At 54.0% G+C, this 21,650-nt stretch overlaps 3 protein-coding genes across 5 annotated transcripts; 2 read left to right on the top strand and 1 right to left on the bottom strand.

Annotated features, from left to right (window-relative positions):
* The first annotated feature begins 1,140 nt into the window (after positions 1 to 1,140).
* Positions 1,141 to 4,100, top strand: LBX2 (ladybird homeobox 2). The gene is made up of 2 exons (XM_032352538.1): positions 1,141 to 2,457; positions 3,508 to 4,100. Exons 1-2 carry the CDS (start codon positions 2,253 to 2,255, stop codon positions 3,897 to 3,899), a joined length of 597 nt encoding a protein of 198 aa, XP_032208429.1. The 5' UTR covers positions 1,141 to 2,252; the 3' UTR covers positions 3,900 to 4,100.
* A 2,048-nt stretch (positions 4,101 to 6,148) lies between these two features.
* TTC31 (tetratricopeptide repeat domain 31) lies at positions 6,149 to 14,161 on the bottom strand. 2 transcript variants are annotated; one of them, XM_032352525.1, is made up of 13 exons: positions 14,031 to 14,161; positions 13,779 to 13,867; positions 10,548 to 10,650; positions 10,200 to 10,423; positions 9,940 to 10,023; positions 9,406 to 9,462; positions 9,226 to 9,306; positions 8,918 to 9,112; positions 8,652 to 8,703; positions 8,474 to 8,564; positions 8,244 to 8,385; positions 7,935 to 8,036; positions 6,149 to 7,757 (listed from the first exon to the last, which is right to left on the bottom strand). In XM_032352525.1, exons 1-13 carry the CDS (start codon positions 14,068 to 14,070, stop codon positions 7,458 to 7,460), a joined length of 1,560 nt encoding a protein of 519 aa, XP_032208416.1. In that variant the 5' UTR covers positions 14,071 to 14,161; the 3' UTR covers positions 6,149 to 7,457. The 2 variants fall into 2 exon arrangements, with proteins under 2 accessions (XP_032208416.1, XP_032208418.1); XM_032352527.1 differs by having other exon boundaries at positions 6,149 to 7,754.
* Positions 14,162 to 14,179: 18 nt separating this feature from the next.
* Positions 14,180 to 21,068, top strand: CCDC142 (coiled-coil domain containing 142). 2 transcript variants are annotated; one of them, XM_032352515.1, is made up of 9 exons: positions 14,181 to 15,418; positions 15,735 to 15,821; positions 15,899 to 16,048; positions 16,183 to 16,313; positions 16,389 to 16,502; positions 19,801 to 19,915; positions 20,127 to 20,304; positions 20,431 to 20,630; positions 20,786 to 21,068. In XM_032352515.1, the coding sequence occupies exons 1-9, from the start codon at positions 14,350 to 14,352 to the stop codon at positions 21,040 to 21,042; spliced, it is 2,301 nt and encodes a 766-aa protein (XP_032208406.1). In that variant the 5' UTR covers positions 14,181 to 14,349; the 3' UTR covers positions 21,043 to 21,068. The 2 variants fall into 2 exon arrangements, with proteins under 2 accessions (XP_032208408.1, XP_032208406.1); XM_032352517.1 differs by lacking the exon at positions 15,735 to 15,821 and having other exon boundaries at positions 14,180 to 15,418.
* The last annotated feature ends 582 nt before the right edge of the window (positions 21,069 to 21,650 follow it).

Raw genomic sequence — 21,650 nt, 5'->3', positions numbered from 1 at the left:
GAAGGCAAAGGCCCTTCAGGAGAGAGGGTACTCCCCACAAATACACTAGTAACTGAGAGCAAGGAAGAGATGACCTAAAAGCTATGCAGAGGACACATGAGTGTCTGTTTGGTGACAGGCTTGGGACTTGAGCTAGGCGATTCCAGCAGGCTCCTGAGACCCTCTTTAAATGCAGATTAAGTGAAACCTCAGAGGACTGAGGCTTCCAGCCAGGAGGGTCTCTCTTGGCCCCTTTCCACCTCCCCCTATTAGTAACCAATTAGCCAGGTCCTGACGCATCTGGGTTTTCTGCCGTGGCCTGGCTCTGCTCTCTGCCCCAGCAGTGGCCCGCTGGGCTGAGTGTGCTGCTCAGGCTTCGAGCGTACTCGCAAGTGTCTGAGTGGGTCTGGGGGAGCGGGGAGGGGTCTTACCAAGAGGACCCGGTGTTTCTCCGCCTCTGTTTGGTGGTGGGCCAGGCCAGTGCCTCGGGCTATGTGAGGTTCCCTCACCCCCATCATCAAAGCGCCTTCTGGTCCTTGTTAAAGAGTCTTCGGCCCAGGTGCCTTAGATCTCCCAAGCTCTGTTTAGGGCACCTCAGCTGCAGGCTCTACTTGCCCCCCCCCCCAACAGGCACAGAGGGTCATTGCACAAGCGGTGGGAGGTGCAGAGGTCTACAGAGGTGATGCGATGGCCAGTCCAGGAGGGACTTCTTGGCACTGTTGGAAAAAAACAGAAGAATCCTGTGGAGGCAAGTCCCTTAGGGATGATGAGCTCCTTGGGAGTGGTGGGGCTTTTCTCTCTCAGCTGTGAATCCCCTAGCTATTTGGGCATGTTTATGTGAACAAAACATGCCTTCCTGGGCCTCCACTGGTAAAGCAGCCCTCTCCCAGAGCTGCCTTCTTCCTACAAAGGAGCGCTATGGAGTGCTCACCTAGATGAGAGCTAAGTACTAGAACAGGTGGGGGAGAAAAGAAAGAAAAGGACACAAATCGGATAGTAATGAATATCCCTGGGGCACCTGAGTGGCTCAGTTAGTTAAGCGGTTAAGTGTCTGTCTTTGGCTCAGGTCATGATCCTGGAGTCCTGGGATTGAGCCCCAGGTCGGGCTCCCTGGCAGGGAGCCTGCTTCCTCATGCTGTCTTTCAAATATCTTAAAAAGAAAAAAGGAATGAATACACTAGACCTTAGAGTTTGTCCCTGAGGTGGCAGGGGTTTCTGTCCCAGGATCTGTTTGGGTCCATGAAGTCTGGCATTCAGGTCGCTTTTCTATGAGGCGTGACCAGTGGCCCTTCCCATTGCTGCTCCTACACAGTGGTTTCTGGGCTTCCCAGGCTGGGGAATCCTTATTTGAACTACAGGAGCTTAATAAGGAGGCAAAGACAGATCGGCTGATGGGTCTCTGTGGAGGCCAGACTTCCTTGGCAAAGACCCAGCCCAGGCAGTAGCGCTAGCTCTGGATTTGCTGTGTCCTCTCTCCTGAGGCCTAGGTCTCCTCCGCTTCTTCGTGTGTTTTGACTTTCCCAGGGCCTCTGAGCCGCGGTGGCCTGGCCTGGGTCCAGAGAGCCAGAGGAGTCCGCTCACCTGCCTTTGCTTCCACATCGCATCCCCAATGCTCCCGGTTGCAGACACTCTGCCAGGCCAGGTCCTGCCGAGTCTCGAGTTCCCCCCAGCCCCCTCGCGCCGCACTAATAACTTCCAGCCGCCAGGACCTCTTTAAGAGCGTTCCGCAGGGGTGGGGCTGGGACGAGGGGGCTAGGTCGGGAGACTGAGGTCCTTCCTAGGAGAGATCGGACATCCTAGAACACTCAGCTCTGGTATCCCTCCTCGGAATTTTGCAAATCCCCATCCGCTGGGGCCAGGGGAAGCAATTTTATTGCCGACTAGTTTATGAGCCAGCGCAGCGGCTTGGCGGGGAGTCAGTGGCACACAGAAACTAGGGGCCGTCCAGGAAGGGTCCAGCCAGAATGTGCACCGGGCCGCACCCCGCAGCGCGAAGCAGCTCAGCGGCCCGGTACGGCAGGTTGTTCTGGGGCTTCTCTCTGAGCCTCCCCACCCTGTAGAAATACCGCTGCGGGGTTATCTACTAGCTCCAGACCCACCGCGCGGCCCCGAGTTGGGGGTTGGGGGCGCAGGAGGAGGGGCACACGGGGCTCGGGCCCAGCGCGGGGGGCGGGTCCCAGGCTGGGGGCCCAGATCGGGAGCCGCTCGCTGGGGCCCAGGCAGCTGCGGAACGGATCGCAGCCGGCGGCGGGACCGCCACAACCTGACCGGCCATGAACTCGGGACCCCAGCCTCGGACACCCCGGACACTATTCAGCATCGCAGACATCCTAGGCCCGCGCAGGATTACCCGAGGACCTTCTACGTCTCAGCTTCCAGAGTCGAGCCCTGGTCCCACGTCGCCTCTGTGCGCGCTGGAGGAGCTGACCAGTAAAACTTTCCTCGGACTCGACGGGCACGCTCCGGAGTCCTCTGAAGGTACAGCGCCGGGGAGGTCACGCACTTTGACTCGACCTTCTCCCCATCTGTCTCCTCCCGGTCCCGGTCTCGAACCTTCGTTCACCCTGGCCGCCACCCTAATCCGCCCCCAGCCCTCAACTCACGTGCCGGGACTTGCATCTCCCGATACTCCCCTCCCCTCCATAGTTTCCAGGCTTCGCAGCAGCTCCTGGAGGTTGCCAGCGCCGAGGGGAAGGGTCGGCCTGTCGAGAAGTGAGTGCCCCGTGGGTCCGTTCACCGTAGGCGGCCAAATGCGACAAAGAGGGACCTGTGAGGAGACAAAAGGCCTGAGCGGGAGGCTGTGAACGAATGAGCTAGGGCAAGGGCAGTGCAGAAAGTGCTGGGAGGCGAGGTTTGAGCCTCTCCGGGGGACCTTGCTCTGCTCCACGCCGCTCTCTTCAGGAGAACGCACAGGAGCAGAAGGTCCTTGCGGAGGTAGGGATCAGGGGAGCACGTACTTCGCCTCTCCTTACCCCTTTGATTCCCCATACCTCTCTTTTGGGCTGGAGGAGGAGGCGCCGTGTCACTAAACAAGTGTTAACCAAGAGTGCCCATCATGACCCATGCGTCTCTAGAAGGCCATGGTCCGGTTCCTGTTAACACTCATCGTCCGGGGCCAGCTGCCCCTACTTTGACAACGGTCGGTCCCCGCCTGGTTGCCGGCCCCAAAGCCTCGAAGGTCCTGCCCCAGATGGCCTGCCTCCGCGCCAAGTCGTCTCTGGCCCGTCCTCCCTTCACTCCCTCACCTCAGCAAGATGCCCTCAAGACTGGGCCTCCCATACCCACGTGGCCCTTTTCACTTTATGCCCCCCAGTCCCCTCCGCCTGAACCCTGGTCGGGTGAGCGGCTGCGGTTCTGGCGCTGGTCCACCTTCTCCCACCTCTGCCTCCCCGCCCCTGGCTTAAGCTACGCGCCCCCCACCCCCAACACACTCCCGGCAACCCCACCCCTGGCCCCGCCTCAGCTTCCCCTCCCGGCAGGAGCCCGATTCCCGCAGGCCGGAGACTGACCCCCGCCCTATCCTCGCAGGCCGCGCAGCCCCGGGTGCGCTGGGCCCCGGCCCGACCAGCCGCAGGCGGCGAAAGTCACGCACGGCGTTCACCGCGCAGCAGGTGCTGGAGCTGGAGCGACGCTTCGTCTTCCAGAAGTACCTGGCGCCTTCGGAGCGCGACGGGCTGGCGGCGAGGCTCGGTCTGGCCAACGCACAGGTTGTCACGTGGTTCCAGAACCGGCGAGCCAAGCTCAGACGCGACGTGGAGGAGATGCGCGCCGACGTGGCCTCGCTGAGTGCGCTGTCCCCCGAAGTCCCGTGCGGCCTGCAGCGGCCGGATGGTGCCCCAGGCCCCAGCCCCGACCCGGGCCCCGGCCCACCGGACTCCGGGCACCACCTGACAGAAGAAGAGATTCAGGTGGTCGACTGAAGGCAAAGCCGCGGCCAGCTGGGCTCTGGGGCCCCGTCTCCTCACCTCCGTGCCCCGCGCCCTGTCCGGGTTCCCGGGTGGAGGGAGGGTGTGGATCCGGCCTTCTCCGGCTCATAGTCCAGACGCTCACTTTTCCCAGTTGTTGAGAATAAAATTGAGACTCAGTCGCAGGAGGCCTCAGTCCCAGCGTGTGTGGTGGTAAGAACAAAATCGGTGATTGTTGTGCAGATTCCTCGTTTGGGTGAGCGCTTTAAACTCGATGTCTCCTTTAACCCTGGTAGCAACTCTGTAAGGTTGGTGATATAATGATGCCCATTTCACAAAGCAAGAGCCACTAGGTCAGGCTTTGGATCTATGCATCCTGCCAGGCTTCAGAGCCAGTGCTTGTCAGCCCTCACAGTGCTCTGGAAACTTTGAGCCGAGGAGTAGGAGATGGGATTCTGGTAGCTATGGGCGACCCACCCCTACTGACTGCCTTTGGTGGCAGGACTCCACCAGGTCTTTGATTCTCTAGCCTCCTCAGCCCCTCACCCACCCCCGACCTTGCTTCTAACCTCTAGGTGACATTAATTTCATTTTAAGTGTAAAGAGACTGAATCACAGAAGCCCAAGACCACCCCATCACCTGGTCGTGAAGCTTGTAAGTGCTGGCGCTGGCACTAAGATGCTTGCGTGGGTGACTTGGGCTCATGCTTTTGGCCATTGCAGGCTCTGTCCCTGTAACTGCGACTGGGCCTAACTGAAAGAAGAAAATGGTTTACGAAGAAAGCAGAGGAGAAAGGGCCAAAGGTAGGAATTTAGGCCTTGTACTGTAGCTTGATCCTGGTCGGTGGAGATTTTAGAGAGGAGAGGTTGACCAGTGTTGGAGCCAGCTCATCTGCCTGCAAGTGTAGGGGAGACCAGGGACTGGCAGGGGTCTGAGGAAGGAGTAGATCTCTGGCCACTGTGGAAGGTAAGAGCTGAGGGGATTCAGGGCCAGACTTGGGGAATGGAGGAGGCTGTAAGGAAAGAGGAGTCTGTGTGATTATCCCAGTGACCAAAGATTGAATCCATCACTGACCGCCTCACAAACCTGGGCGACTGGAAGGAAAAACGGCATCATGGACAAAACTAATGACTACTGGTGTAGAGCTAAGAATTTGTCAGCCATTATGTGTGAAAAGTATTCTTTACATCTGTGTTGCCCTTTCAATACACATAGACAACACACACACACACACACACACTCCCTGATTCTGGTCCAGGGCCCCTCCTTATTCCCTTCATCTGCTTCCTAAGGGCTGCCTCTCTTGAACCTTTAGAGTGACTGACTCATTCGTGTTTGTCCAAGACTTTCCCAGCTTCAGTACAGGAAGTCCCACACTCCAGGAAATCCCTGTCCCAGGAAAACTGGGATGATTGGTCACTGTGCTTCTACACCCTAGGGACTCAGAACTCTGGCTGCTGGGTTGGAACCCTATCAGTTAGCAGTGTGAGTGTGGGACAAAATGGGGACAAGGTGTCAGAAGTCCTGTGGCTCTTGGAGAAGATTCAAGTCCAGGATAGGTCAAGGAATACTGAGGAGGGAAATATTTGTTTGAGGCTTGAAAAGCAAAGAGCCAGCTCAGCTTCAAAGCAAAGATACCACACAGTGGTGATGGGTGCCCATTCTTTGGGGACTCCTAGTGGAGTCCCCAAAGCAGAGAAGTAGCTCCCTGCTGCCTAGAACAAGATGGCCACACGAACAGGCCTTTTATGGAGTCATCATAATGTAATCACCCCTCAAACAAACACAACCACATCTCCCCAACTAGGCATGAGCAAAGAGCTTCCAGAGCAAATAATTCTTGTTAGGAAGGTATGATTTAGTCGTTAATTGGCTCTGAGCTGTAATCTCCCTCCGCTTGAGGCCTCCTAAATTCCTCTCCATAATCCGTATCTCCCATAATCCTCGGATGTCAAAACTCAAGCCTCGCCCACCGAAGTGGTCTCCAGATGGTATATCCTCTGCCAGGTCCTAGAATAAGTGGGTGGGCATTACATCGCCCAGAGGGAACGCAACTTGCTGCGCCCTGCTGTTGTCCTTTCTGATTGAGAAGCTCTAGGGTGGGGCCTGAGAACGCATTTGCAGCAAGTTCCCGGTTTGCTGCTGGTCCAGGGCCTGCACTTGGAGGACCACAGTCCCAGAGCTCTGTATTTTGTGAAATAAGCAACAATTCACTCATAATCCCCTCTTTCCACTGTGGGAGAATCATGAGTATGTAGGACCATTGCAGATAAAAACCAATTTATTTAGCACCCATTGTGTACCAGGCACTTGGTAGGTATTTTCTTACACTTTGACTTTCAGTTCTCACAACTGCCCTGTGAGGCAGGGATTGACCCCATTTTTCAGAGGAGGGATCTAAGGCACAGATGTGAGTGAAGACCTGCCCAAGGTGACCCAGCTCATGCTGGCAGACTTCATTCTGCTCTACAGTATTGAAAGAGCATGCTCTCTAAACAAAAATAATCTGGGAAAGCCCTATATAAAGAAGGTTTTTCAACATCCTCTATTCAGCAATGAATGGTGTTGAGCAAGACCACAGGGGGGCAAGAATCATTTCTCCTGATGAATGGTTCCTCCAGGCAAGGCATTCTGGGAGGCCTGAGTCCCCTGCAGATCCACATTTCAGTGAGCTGAGAATCCCAGGAAGGGATAGGGAAGAAGCAGCCAGGGGCAGCTGTCAGGATCTTCGAGGAGAAACCAGAAGATTATGATTCTTACACAGGAAGCAGGGAATGACAGCCTTCTTTGGGGGCAGTGACCCTTGGTCGAAATACTGAGTAAACTTGACATGGGGAAGTGCTCATTCATTACAACACCTAGTGCTGGAGTGGAGAAAGCACGGCCACAGGAGCAGCAGCCGGGGTGCCTGCTGGGGTCCCATGAGCAGGAGAGCCAGCACGGGTGGGCGGGCTGTGGAGATGTGTGTACCCTGCCAGCACCAGGCAGGACCTGGTAAGGGACTTTCCAAATGTAAACCCCGGTGAACCTTCTGGCAGTTGAAGAAGGTGAGGCCCCTGGGCAAAGGAGAGGTCAGAATGTGCACCTAGTGACAGGAAACAAGGCATGAGGGGCTGGGGCTAGAAGGAACAAGGTGAGGCGGGGCTCAGGAAGATATGCGCATCTGCCATGATGCAGGGTGGGACTCAGGCCTCAGGCATCCCCTGAACCTGCTCCTGAGCACAGATCTCTGGCTGGTGCATGAGGTGCCCAGAGCCAAAAATCAGAGCAGGCCCCAGATGCTCCCTTCTGGGTCTGATATAGTCTGAAAACCTGAACTTCTGTACAGTTCCCTCCTTAGCCTTGGTGGATTTTGTTTTTCTCTACTGCTCCCAGAGGAAGCCATCTGCTTCAGAATCAAAGAAAGGTTGTTTCAGTGGACATGGGGTTCCTTTCTGTCATCAGGTCTCTTTGGCAACAGGAACGGCCACCAGCGGTATCTTTAATTATGGCTTTAGACTACAAGATCTCAAGATATGCAGGGAACTAGGGGAGGCACACATGGCCTTGTCCTATGAGGGACAGGTCCTCCATCATCTGGCCTGAGGTAGATGCTGGGGCCGAAGTCCCAGGATACCAGAGCCCTTTGAGGTGTCCCGGAGATGGACAGAGTGGGGTCTCCTACTCTGAGTCTGGGGAAGAGTCGAGTTACAGTGGCTCAGGTGACTCGGGGGATAATGCAGCGGTGGAGACAGAAGGCCAGCGGCTCTTGGAGCAGTGCTTGGAGGACGAATGACAGACAGGAGGCTTGAGGTGCCAGGCCCAGCCTGGGAAAATGGCTGTGGGAACCCAGTTGACAGAAGTGGCTCCCGGATTCCTCCTCGCTGATTCTGCTGAGAAGGGAGAGAGAGGGGCACCTGTTCCTCCTTTCCAGCAGCACAGCCCATGCCCCTCCTCCCACCCATCCCTGCCATCACTATCCTGAGGAAAGGAGCAGCACTCGCTGTGGAAATCCCAGCCAGCTCTCCGGCTGCCCGCTCTGGGCCCGCCAGTGGGCCGGGTTCCCTTACCAGAGCAAGGTGCAGAAGGCAAGAGTGGAGCTCCCGGGCGGCATCGGGCTGGGAGCCGCCTCTCAGAGTTTCCTGGAACACAGCAGCTGCCTCTTCAAAACGCTTTTGTCCCAGAGCAATTAGAAAGAGGAAAGTTTAGGTATCAAGCAGGGGAAGGAAATTAAAACTGTCCCCTTCCTCAAACTTGCCTCAGCTCCTAGGACCACTGACACTGTGACACTGTGGTACCAGGAGCAATGTCAGTAGAGACCCAATCCCTACCCCATGCCACCCAAATTCCATCCACACTTCCAGTCTCAGATCCCTTACCTGCAGTCCCATCAGGGCCTTGCCCAGGCGGAAAAGGCCCCGGGGCCAGCCCGGTCGCAGGGTGAGGGCCACCTGGGCATCGGCCAGGGCCCGCATGGGCTGACCCAGCCGCTCATGGCAGAAAGAGCGGTTTCCAAATAACCTGGTAAAGACAAAGTGACCAAAAGTCTAGATCCTTAACACTCCGCCTCACCCTGACCTCCCAGCACAGCGGCCAAGCCCCCACTCACCGATAATCCCGGGGGTTGAGCTTCAAAGCCTGGGTAAAGAGAACCACAGCCTTGTGGTAGAAGCCATTTTGGGCAAAGCTGGTACCCAGTGCTGGGGAGGAGAGAAGGTGGGAGGGTTCAGATGGGGCTATCCCGGGGAGGGTGAGGTGAGGAAGGAGAGAGAAAGAGAGAATCTCACTTGCCAGCTCCTGGCTCTGCTGTAAGGCAACTGCCAGCAGTCCTGGAGATGCCTAGGGATGGGGAGCAAAGTCAAGCAGGATTCAGGCCTCAGCGCCCCCAAATCCTTCTCCTTTGTTCAAACAATGACTATTGCCAACTTCCCAACTTCTGTAATTCTTATGACACTTCTGCAAGATGGGATCAGCCCTACCTTCCCTGTCAGTGATGGAGCCTGACCCACATCTCTTAATCCTAGAGCCAGAGAACTTCTACTGGTCACCTCACCTCTGCCTTAGGACTCTGCCTGGGGCTCTCTTCTATTGGAGAGCTCGCTTCCTCCTGGCCCATCTTCTCTTGGGGGCTCCGGCTTTTGCCTCGAGGCTCCTGGCTCAGTCCCTTCTCTCTGCGGGCACTGGGAGGCCAATCCCCAACTTTGCGTAAAGCCAGAGACACGAAAGTGCTAGATAGATCCAATGAGTCCTGAGAGCAGAAAGGAAAGTTAGGAGGGAGTGGGGATAAAATATGTCCTGGAGTAGGGAGAGAGGGAGGCGGGGTGGGGGGGCCCGAGATCAAGAAAGGAAGGAGACTCTCACCTCTTCCTCACCACACTGTCCCTGAGGAGGGTTCCCCGGGCTGGATGGGGGGCTCCCATCCCCATTTGGGGTGGCCATGACCTGGAGGGAAGGCAGATGGGGATCACTTGAGCTGTCTGCCCTCTGAGCTCCCACCCTCCTGGCACCTAGAGTTCTTCATACCTGCTTGGAGACACTCACCTTGGGCTCCCCACCCTCCTGCTCCAAGCGCTCCTGTCGCTTGCGATCCTTTTGACGCTGCAATAATAATGATGCTCAAGCTGATTATTTATTTTGAACACTACAAGTAAATACACACACACACACAATCTGTATCTTGAAGCCAATTCTTTACATGTACAGTAGAGACTACAGGTCATGTACCAGGTTAAGAGCTTTGCACACACTATCTCATTTGATCCCTGCAACTCCACGAGGTAGGTTTTGTTGTTATCCTTGTGTTACAGGTGAAAAAGCAGACAGGAGACTCACCAGGCAGAGGTCTCCCAGTAAGAACGAGGCAGAATTCAGCCCAGGCGGCACAGTGTGACTCCAGAACCACCACACCACAGGGCTTCCATGAGGCCCTCCCCTCCAGGCTCTGAGCCCACTGGGCCCCCTCTCACAAGAGGATCCATTATGGGCTACCCCAAGTTCTTTCCTGTCCTCACAATGTGTCCCCCTTTCCCTCTCCCCAGTCCCTCTGGGTTCCCACTCCTCCTGCGCTCCAGCTACCTTCTTCTTGAGTCGTTTCTTCTCTGCTCTCTGTTTCATGCGCTCCTCTTCAGCCACTAGCTCCTCAGCCAGGTGGTTGGCTTCCTAGAGAAGAAAAGGCAGGTGACCGGAAAAGAGAGAGAGGGAGAACGAGAAAAAACAAAGGGAGGCCAGCAGGATGGAAGGACCTTGAAAGGTCCAGATTAGGGGCCAGACGGATGAGGCCACATGGCAGTTAGAAGAGCACTGGGCGAGGGGAGGCCCCTTGCTGACAGTCTTACCTCTTCTGTCAGCAGGAGCTTCTGGGGCATGGCCACCTGAAGTAGGCTGTCTGAGCCACCAGGGGAAGGGGCAGAGGGGCTAGGAGGGCAGGGCTCAGACCCTTGAGGAGGATATAGGAAGGACTTTCGGAGACCACAGTAGGTGCCCAGTCCCTTGACCCCCTTGGCCACGTCACTCTGTCTACGCGTTTTCCCCTCATCGCAGAAATGGTCCAGGAGGTAATCTGTCCGGAGGGACAGGGAGAAGGGAAAGAAAAAGATACATGAGAGAGAGGAAGATCCAAGGGTTCCTCAGCCCTCCCCAGGGTACCAGCCTCGATCCCTGGGCTTGGCCCCTGCACGCCCCACCATGGTGCCAGAGCTGTAGCCGCCCACTGCTCCCGTCCACATGGATCCGGTGCAGGCCCTGGGGATCACTCGCCACAAGTCGTTGAAGAAAATCCGCTATGTCCTGGGAGGGGGAGGAGAGGGGAGGCTGGTGTTGGGGGGAGCTCTAGGAGAGAACAGGGGACTTGGCTGGGTCGACTACTCCACCATGGAGACCACAACCCACCCAGCCAGCCTGGAGAACCTTACTGGCTGACCTTCTCCCCCGCTGAGGGCCTGAAGACACGCTGCTCTGGTTTTCCTGGTTTATCACCTCCTTCACCACTCTCCTGCTTCCCAAGCGTTCTGTGTGGCCCTCAGCCCAGCCTTCTCTGTCATATAAGATCTCCTCCCCTTGACCTGCCACTACGTCAGCTACACTGAGGCCCAGAAAGAGCCCTCTTACCTGCTCTTCCAGCTACACACCCTGCCATATCCTTAAATACAGGCAACCCCATAGAACCCGCTCTGGAGCTACATCACGCTGAAATGAGCGCAGCATCCCTGGCTGGCCTCTCCCCTGCACGTCGTCTGTTTCCCCCAAAACCAAGCTCTCAGAAGTTACTTCCCTACTCAGGAACTTCCAGTAATGCCCCACTGCCAGGGCCATAGGCAGGATTGAGTCTAGCTCCTCACACTGGGATTTGGAGCCTTCCAGAAAGCCCAGGCTGACCCTCCTAATCTTCCTCCGCAATTTCCTCCTGCTTGGCTGCTGTCGTCCCTCTGTTCTCAGGTTTCTTCTAGTGTTGGGATTGTCCCTCCAGCTGTCCCTAAATCCCTCCTGGCTCTAAGCTTCTCACCACACCTGTCTTACTTTCAAGATTCAGTTCAAATTCCATCTTCCCTCAAACCTCTTCATCTCCAGTGATCTCTGTTCTCACTCAACCAAGCTGTACTCACATAGTCTGTGTTATACAATTTAGAACCTTATTATTTACTGCTTTTTATTGCACTTTCAATTGGCAAGAAGCATGGAACCGGAAAGAACACTTTGCTGCCTGCATCTTAGTTCTGGCTTTGCCATACTGCCTGGAGACTGACTCTGGACAAGTCATCTAACCTCTCTGAACCTTGGCTTCATCATTCACAATATGAGATAAGACTCTTCAAGGCTTCTCCCGTTACATTCTGTGGTTCTTACAAGATTCCTTGTGTAGTGTCAGCTCTGGAGGAGTACAGGAGCCATCTTGTCCTTCTGGGGCCATTCAGGTGTAAACAGAGCACACCCCTGACTAAATGGTGGCCCACTGACTAGGAAACTTAGAAGCCACATGAAACACCAGAGTGCTAAACGAATGCATAGCAAGGATTCAGATCAGGGAGGTATGGTCAACTTTCTAAATAGTCTCAGAGGTAGGTTATCCTTCAGGAGATAGTTCTGACTCCACAGCATCTTCACTGACACTGCTGTGGGCTTTCATCAAGTCTTATTCTCAAAGTCAATTTCCTGCTGGGTTTAATTCAATTTCCTAACTGGCCCAGTCTAGCCATCTCTAAAAACAAACCAAAAAAAAGGGATGATCTTGACCTTCTACCTCTCCCCAAGGCACAGTCTGTGCTACTGTCTTAATTCACCATGTGGCTGACCACAATCTAGCTCCCCAGTCCTCCATGAATCATCTTTTCTCCTCCGGTCCCACCTCTAGCTACAGTGGTCAGTGGTCTGTGAAGGTCCTACAACACACCAAGTGTGTTCCCATCTTAGGGCTTATGTGCTTGTTACTTCCTCTCCCTGCAATGTTCTTTCCCCAGTGAACGGCTCACCCCTTCAGATCCCTGCCTGCTAAACCTTTCCCAGGAGGTCCTTTCTGACTACACCCTTTAAAAAGAGAAACTCAACTTCATTCCAGCACTCCCTACTCTTCTTATTTTTCCTTGTATTTTTCATATCTGGCATACTATATTGCTTATTTGTTGACTGGCTGCTTCCACTAGATGCTTCTAATTCACTGACTAAAAGGATTTTTGTGTTTGGTTTACTGCTGTCTTCCCAGTGCCCCAAACTGGTACATTGGTGGTGCTCAGTAAGTGTGGTGAGTGAGCAAAGGCAGAGTGATTGGTGAGGAGACTATTCTATTAGAGATGCAGCCAGGAGCTGGCTCTGAAGAACCCTGTGTGACCCAGGGAGTTTGGACTTTGTCTTGTTAGGGATGGGAGTGGACCTCATCTGGGGAGTGAAGCACTCAAGTCAAACACTCAAGTGAAACAGCACTGGGGTGGGGTGGGGGGGTGGGGAGGACATGATTCTAGGGGTGGGATGTTTAGTTGGCAGGCCCCTATGACAGAAAGAATGAATTCTTAAGCTAAGGCAGGGGCAGCAGAAGCAGGAATGGAAATGATGGGCTACAGTCAAGAGACATTTCCAGGGGCACCTAGGTGGCTCAATCAGTTAAGCATCTGCTTTAGGCTCAGGTCATGATCCCGGGGTCCTGGAATGGAGTCCTACATGGGGCTCCCTGCCCAGCGGGGAGCCTGCTTCTCCCTCTGCCTCTCTCTCTGTCTCTCATGAGTAAATAAATAAAATCTTTTATAAAAAGAGAGAGAGAAAGAGAGAGACATTTCCAAAGTGGATTTTAGTGACTGGCTAAATGTGTGAGGTAAAGGAAAGGGAGGATTATATGCAATGATTCCCAGATTTCTGCATTAAGTAACTGGATGTCCGTTTGTGTTACTAGCCAAAACTAAGGTTAGAGGAAAAGCAATCAACTTGCAAAGTAGATGAATTAACTAACGGAATTGCTGAATTTGAGGTTTTGGAGATACCCAGGAAGCAGCTGGAAATACAGCTTCTTAAGTGCTCCCAAATCTGATCCTGTCCCCTCCTCAATAACCCTGTAACCTACTTGAGGACATCCAAGCATTCCAAGCCACTTGCTGCCTCCTCCCCCCCCTTCATTTCTTGCAGTTCCAACCAAACCACTCAAGTCTCACTTCAGTGAAGTTTTCTAAACTTTTCCTTGCCTTGGTGTCTTTGCTCACACTCTTCCCTCTATTCATATTATCTTACCCTAAGGAACTCCCATCCACTCCCCAATTCTCAACCCAGACCCTCGTCCGCCCAATCCTGCCCACTTTCACGACCCTCCATTTGCCACGCGCTCCTCCAAGCACGAGCCCCAGGCTACGCCTCTACAGAGCCCTCCGAGCCCAGTGTGGCTGGAGAGAGGCGTGACCAAGAGAAACGGGACGAGGGGGAGCTAGGAGTCCTTTTACCTCGGCGCCGTAGTCTTCGGGACCGAATTCCTGGCAGAGTTTGGGGACAGCAGCGACCTCCAGCGGGCAGCCAGGCTGCAGAGGGCAGTCTATAGTAAAAGAAGGCGGTGGCGCGTCAAGGGACTTGGGAAGGATGGGCCGGAGCCTTTCGCCCACCCCGTAAAGTACAAGACCCTACTGAAAACAGGTAAATCCAAGTGGGGCCGTCCCTCCCCTCCTGGACCTCTTTGTCGTCTTGTCACACCTGCTTACCTAGCTTTATCCGCCCCACTGCCTTCGGAATCGGCGCCATCTCCCATCAACAGTAACCCGAAAGTGAAAGACGGCCTGGTATTTGATACCGCCGGGAGGGTGGGGGGAAATGGGGGGGGCGGAGTAGCACAGGGTAGACCGCCATCTTTATTAGGGGCAGAAGCCTCCGCTTACGGAGCGCGAGAGAGTCCATGACGGTCCCGGCGGCTCCAGGGCTAGAGATGACGGCTCTTGGGACGGGGCGGAGTCCCGGCCGCAGCGGGCGTTGGGCAGTGCGGGGAAGTGGGAATCGTTGGGTTCGTCCCGGACGCGGCGCCCCATGGCCCAGGCATCTCGCTCTGGTGGCCTTCTGCCTCCGCTTCCTACCCTGCCGCCGTTGAGGGCGCAACCCGGAGGCGCCGTGGAGGAGCAGTGGGAGAGAAGGCAGGCGGGGACTCCTGGCGGGGACTTTCGTGGCTGGTCGTGGCTGCCGGTTGCCGGGAGCATCCCCTGCCTAGACCCGCGGCCCGGTGGAGCCCGGGGAGGGCGGCCGTGTTGGGCGGCGCCGGCGAACGCCAGAGAGCACCAGGACGAGGGCGCGGCGGACTGGTGGCGGGAGGCTGCAGCGGGCCGCCCGATCCCTCCCACGCTGCAGCGTCTTCGGGCAGTGTTGCTGCGGCTTCATCGCGAGCGGGAGCGGCTCCTCCAAGCCCGGGACTGCGCCCGCCACCTACAGGCAGCCGTGCGCCTCCTGAGGATCATGAGTGCAAGCGCGCCGGGCCCCGACCCCGGCCCCTGGCCTCAGCTGTGCCGCGACCTGCTACTGCACCCCTCCCGAAGAGCTGTGCTGCAAATCGGCCTACGGGAGACTCCCGTACCGTTACTCCTGGCGCGCCCTATCGGACTGGCGGCCCAGCGCCTGGATGCTGCCATCGAGATGCAGCTTCGGGCTCTGGGTCGGGAGGCGGCCAGCCCCGGCTTGTCTTCCCAACTTGCCGACGTGCTGCTAGCGCTTCCCGCCTACCACCAGCTGCAGGAAAAAGCCTTGAGCCATGTCCCTGGGGCAGCGCGCCCTTTCCCGCCGGCCCGTGTGCTCCGCCTCCTGACGGGGGAGCGGGGTTGCCAGGTGGCGGGTCAGCTAGGTGAGGCGCTCAAGGGAGCGGGCTTGCGGGATCAACTCCGCAGTCGGTGCCAAGAAGAGCGGGAGCTGCTGCCGGGGCTGCTGGGGCTGCTGGGGGGTGTGGCAGATTCAGCCACCAGTGGACCGGGGCTTGAAGGGGCTGGAGCCCTGTGGAGCCGGTACTGGACCCTGCTGTGGGCAGCTTGTGCTCAGAGTCTGGACCTAAGTCTAGGACCCTGGAGGGACCGCAGGGCAACGGCACAACAGCTGAGTCAGGCACTGGGTCAGGGTGAGTGATGGGGCCTGGATGGGCCTTTGGGCAGACCGGGGTCTCTTTCTTCTCCGTAGCCACGTCACTCCCCTGCCAAGCGGACTGCAGAAGCAGACCCTTTAGAATGAACACTACTTCCCCCACCCTTTACTCCTACCTCTCTAACCCCCTCCTGACCCGACAGGCTCTAGCATCTGGGTTTCAAGGCCAGTCTTCCTTTCTACTCAAGTCTTGAGTCTTGGTGGCAGCCTCCCCTCTTCCCCGGTCATTGAGTGGGCGGTAGTTCTGGAAAAGAGAGGCCTCTTTTCAGGCTCCAGACCCTTTCTCCCACTAGCATCCCTGCCTCAGGAGTGTGAGAAGGAGTTGGCTTCTTTGTGTCGCAACCTATTTCATCAGTCTCTTACCTGGAGCTGGGACCAAGGTGAGAAGAAAGGGGCATTGGGAGTGAAACAGCCCCAGATTACTCCTTCCTCATCAAACCTTATCCCTCATCTTCAGGCTTCTGCCAGGCCTTGGGATCTGCTGGTGAAGATCACAGCAGCCTTGCCGCATCCTCTCATACCACCGAACTTTTGCAACAGCTCTTCCCTCCTCTCTTGGATGCCCTTCAAGAACCCAGGTCAGGGCTGCTCCTCTGTCAGCCTCCAGGTGAGACAAGGTGCTGAGTTTGGAGCAACAGAACAGTTGAAGATGTCCCCGTTATTCCTTTATTCTGTTCTGAAGCCTGCTTCCTCCCAGAGGGGTTCTGCGACCCCTCAGATACTCCATCCTCCTCTCCCCAGGTCCCGCACCACTTGCTCTGGGGCTCTGTACCCTGCAGACCACCTTGGTCTGGTTTCTGGGCAAAACTCAGCAGCATCTGGCAGCGTGGGCCCCAGGTTCCTTCCTGGTCCTGATCCAGAAGAACTTACCTGTGAGTAGCTAGCAAGTGGGAAGGGGAGCAGCCTGGACTGGGCTCAAGTCTCACTTCCTGTTTCTGGATCCAAAGCCTCTATTGCATGAGGCAGCAGCTCTGTCTAGACTGGCAGCAGAGGAAAGTTTGGGCCTGGAAGTGGAGCAGCAACTGGGCCTGGAGATCCAGAAGCTAACTTCGCAGTTCCAGGTGAGAAGAGCAGGGGCCCTGACAGTGGCAGTTGAAAAGTCAGTTCTGTGCCCAGTTTGGGGGGTGGGGTGATGGTGATAGTCATGGAACATTCCAGTGACTTGGAATCTCCTTGGAGTCTCTGCTGATTTTATTTTTTCTTGCTCTGTTCATTTTTGTTCTCTCTTTTCTTAGCTTGTTATGGAAAACTTCAAACATATACAAAATTAGAGAGAAGAGTATAATGGACCCCCATATTCCTACCACTGAGGCTTTAACAATTATCGGCTTGTGGTCAATTTTGTTTCATCTATAGGTCAGGCTCTCATTTTGTGATGTTAACAGCCACTGAAGATCACTGCCTAGATCCATTATTTCATTAGGGGGTACAAAGTTGTGATATTCCAATTCTATCATATCTTTATTTATTAGTACTTACTCCTATAAAAAAATTTGCCCTCATTAGTTACTTGGTTACTTTGAAGTATATTTTGTAAAGAAAAAGCAAGATAAATAATTGAATCTTTCCTTTTACCTACTAGCTTTTTTTTTTTTTGGACAGAGAGATCACAAGCAGGCAGAGCAGCGGGGGGTGGGGGGGTTGGGGGAGTGGTGGGGGGGCAGGGAAGCAGACTCCCCACTGAGCAGAGAGCCCAATGTGGGGCTCAATCCCAGAACCCTGAGATCATGACCTGAGCCGAAGGCAGAGGCTCAACCCACTGAGCCACCCAGGTGCCCCTACCTACTAGCTTTAAAAAAAAAAAAAAAAAAAAAGCTTTTATTTATTTGAGAGAGAGAGAGAGCACACATGGGATCAAGGGGAGGGGAAAAGGGAGAGGGACAAACAGACTCCCTGCTGAGCCCAAGGAGTGGGGGGGCTGGATCCAAGGACCTAGGATCATGACCTGAGCCAACCCCTTACTGGCTGGCTTTGAGAGGATGTTTCTCCTCTTTTCTACGTTTATCATTTACATTTTTTTTAACTAACAATAGTGCCTTTTATTTTATTTTTAAATTTTTTTAATAAACATATAATGTATTTTTATCCCCAGGGGTATAGGTCTGTGAATCGCCAGGTTTACACACTTCACAGCACTCACCATAGTACATACCCTCCCCAATGTCCATAACCTTATCCCCCTCTCCTGACCCCCTTCCCCCCAGCAACCCTCAGTTTGTTTTGTGATATTAAGAGTCACTTATGGTTTGTCTCCCTCCCGATTCCATCTTGTGTCATTTATTCTTTTCCTCCCCCCCAAACCCCCCACGTTCATTTACATTTTTATTAAAGTAATACATGTCCGTAGTTTAAAAATGAAGTAAGATATTATTTTAGAAGTCTTCTAATGAAAAAAAGCACTTTAATTGCCCCCAACCCACTTCTGATTCCTGTTCCACAGTGATAAGCTTCATCCATTCTTGCCTGTCTTCTAAGATTTTATTTTTTTCTAAATTTATGAATAATATTATATTTTTATTTTTATATTTCCCCAGTTAGCACAGTATCTGCTCCTACTATGGAAGATGTTTCAGTTTTTTTGTTTTCTCTTCCTGCCCCAGTTTCTCCTGTGCCCTGAATAGGGGCAAGGCTATAGAGGTCAGGCTTTGTCCCTCTGCTCCTTTTTTCTCCGCATCTCTGCTTACTCACAGCACCTTGGTGCTATGCACTGCGTAGTTTAGTCCTAATCTACGATCTGCACCTGCCTGTTCCACCTCAGTTTATTGCTGTCTCCTTCAACTCAACATAATCCAAAGCAGGCTCCTCATGAGGGTGTTGCCCAGTGATGGCCATGGGAATCCCCTTAGGAAGGCAGGCCATGGCAGGCATGTCGTTACAGAAGCTCTCTACAGGGTTTGTGGCTCAAGGTGGTGGCTACGCAGCCTCAGAAGAGTGGCAGAGGTTACTGGAGATGGGAAGTTCATAGTTCCTTGAGGAAGTAATGGGGAGATGACTGACCAAAGCAGAAACTCCCTGTGTGCATGCATGTGCGCACACACATGCACATACACACACACACACACACTTTGGTCCAAGGTTGGGTGGGGGACTGTGAAGGAGAAAGCAGGTTGGCCTAAAATTGTGGAGGGCACTGAACACCAGCCCGCAGAATTTGGGCTTTGCCTCATTCATGAGAGATGGAAAGCCACGGGAGGAGCAGGAGGGCAACAGTGGAGACTGTGATAGAGTCTCATCCAGCTGTAAAGGTCAGGTTGGGAGGTAAGGAAACCTAAGAAAAGAGTCCAGCTCTTGCTAGTTGTGAGAACAGGGACAGGAACAATGTGCTTACCATGGGAACTAACCACTGTGGGAAGGACTCTGCATGCCTTGTTCCTCTAGGAACATCCCAGACACAAAGACTCTTTCATAATGTGACCTTGTGTTTCCTCAGAGTATTGAGTGCAGGAAGATTCCTAACAGATGTCAGTTAACCAAAGGGTAATTTCCTTGGCATAAATAAGAAGGAGTCGGGGTTTTCAGAAAAGAGGAAGAATTGGATTTAGGATAGGCTAGTGTCAGGATATATACCAGGAGCCACATGGGCTCCACTTCCCCCTGTCCGGCCCCCAAACCCCTTCTTCACTTCAGGCTAACAGGCATCCAGTCACCTTGTCTTTACAGAGCTGCTACCACATTACCCATTTCTTGGGGTTCCTCTCCAAAATAGGCTGAAGAGACCCCTCTTTTTTGCTCTCCCATTCCAAGAAGATAACCTATCAAAGCACAGAAACCAAACCAGCACATGGGCCTTTTCTTGCTTTATAGGTTACACTACTCTGGGAAAATCGAAGTAGGGTGTAAAGAATATTCAGTGTTAAGGACATTCCAAAGGTTCCTGAATCTCAGAAAGTTCAAGTTGTTTCTCCTGGTCTGCATATAATTCCTGCCTTCCTTTCACAGTTGATGGAAGACCATACAATTCCCTTTCTTCAGCCTCTGCCTGTCTGTAGGTCATGCAGACCCCTCTCTCTAACATTTGCTTTGGAACATTCATAGTGGTGAGGGTGTGTCCCTGTTTTTTTCCTCTTGATGTTCCTATAAAGTGAAATTAACCTGGAGGACTTCTAGACGCTGAATCAAGCTGAGGAAAGCAGGGTAATCCTATGGCAATTGTTTATAATCTTTTCTGGGTCCCGGCCTTTAGGAAGACCCATAAAAGTTAGGGTATCTCTTGTCAGAATGGCCCAAGCCATTCTGTAGAATTACACGTACAGTTCTGTTCTGGGGCTTTATGGAAGCCAGTTTAAACACCTCAGATTTAGAAAAGCATCGTAACTTGGCAAGTCCCTAACAAGTTTTGTTTTTTCCATATGTCCACAGCTCCTGCCTGAGGAGTCACTAAGTCTCTTTTTTCAAGAATGTCATAAACAAGCCACACAGGGCTTTGAAATCTACATGCCACGGGGTCGGTACTGGCGGAATCGTCTCTCTCCGGGTAACTCCTCTTCCCAGCATCCCCTTCCACAGTTCCCAAGCAGTAAATACAGTTCCCAACCCTCCAAATACTAGATCTATTGCTCTGTCTCCATCCTTGTCCTTGCCTTCTGTGCCCCTGCAAATCTTATCGTCTTCTCCCAAACACTCTGTTAGGGGCTGAACGGATCTCCATAGCCTCATATCCTGGCCTTTCTCTTATCTCACTCCAGAACTCCCCAGCATTCCTAGTGAGTATGCTGGGTTGGTGGTTCGCACTGTCCTGGAGCCTGTGTTGCAAGGATTGCAGGGATTGCCACCGCAAGCGCAGGCCCCTGCCCTTGGCCAGGCACTGACAGCCATCCTGGGAGCCTGGCTTGACCACATCCTGGCGCACGGGATCCGGTTCAGGTGGGGAGAAAAGGAGGCAATGGCAGAGGGCTGAATGGAACTGGCAAAAGGGAGGGGTAAGTGGGGCAGAACAGTTGCAGAGGCAGTAGAGGCCCATGGCCACATTGAACCCTGGTCTTCACTCAGCCTGCAGGGGGCGCTGCAGCTTAGACAAGACTTTGGAGTGGTCCGCCAGTTGTTGGAGGAGGAACAGTGGGGCCTGTCCCCGGAACTTCGCCAGACTCTGCTCACGCTCAGCATCTTCCAGAGGCTGGATGGTGCCCTGCTGTGTCTATTCCAGCAGCCCCTGCCTAAGTCTGAGGTCCAGAGGAGGCCTCCCTGTTGCTGTGAGTCACTCTTCCCTAAGTCTAGGCTCTTTGCCCTGCCCCTTGCTACTTTATGGGCCCTACCTCCCATCCTCCTTAGTTACCTCGTGTGGTTGTCAATAGTTGTCAAACCCCTCCTCCTGCCCACTGCCTGTTTTCCACTCCTGCCTTCCCAGGTACATGCAATGAAGTCCAGTCCATCGAACTGCCCAGCAGCAGCCTTAACAGCCTAGAAAGCTTGGAGCCCCCTCTTCGGCCTGGAGCACCCCCAGCCCAGACAGCTCAGCTGCTAAGCACACTGTGGGGAGGGGGACCTAGCCCAGAGGCTTACCTGGTGGGAAATCAGCAGGCCTGGCTGGCCCTGAGGCAGCACCAGCGCCCGCGTTGGCACTTGTCTTTTCTTTCCTGCTTGGGGATCAGTCCTGAATCCTAAGGAGCCTAGCACCAGGAGCCACAAAGTCAGAGCTCCCCAACTCTGGCTGGAAAAGCCCAAATATTTAGAACTGCATATTAAAAAAGCCTACATTTGAGAGCTTAGAAGAAAGGCTGCCTGAGAACCACAAGCTACACAGAACCTGGACTTAAAGTGAAGCATGTGTGATCACTCCAGTGCCTGCAATCCAGAGTAAAGGGCCAAACCACAGCCTGGAACCTGGAGGTCAGCATTCGTGGGAGGCTCAGGCCTAGTACCCCAACAGTGAAGACCTCTCAGGACTCGCACTGGGAGAAGGGCCATAGCATTGGATCCCAGAGGAAAGGGAAAGGAAAAGGGAAAAAGAAGTACAAAGCAGAGAGACCAGGATGCCACTTCCTTCTAAGTCCTAGGAGCCAAGCTAAACACAAAGTTAGTTCATCAGGAACCACAGAGGTGGAACAGGCATTTCTACACTTAGATCAGTCCCAGGAGTAGTATTACCCTCAACTCCCCGTCTCGTAACTATTTTCAGTCATTTAAGAATACTGAGCTAAAGGACCTTCACGTTTAAATCGCCGTTACTCAGAGTTCAACAAGTTTAATCTGAGTAGGGTCCCCCCTCACCC

The sequence above is a fragment of the Mustela erminea genome, chromosome 7 (assembly GCF_009829155.1).
Source record: "Mustela erminea isolate mMusErm1 chromosome 7, mMusErm1.Pri, whole genome shotgun sequence".
Lineage (NCBI taxonomy): Eukaryota > Metazoa > Chordata > Mammalia > Carnivora > Mustelidae > Mustela > Mustela erminea.
This window is presented reverse-complemented; position numbering and strand designations above follow the sequence as displayed.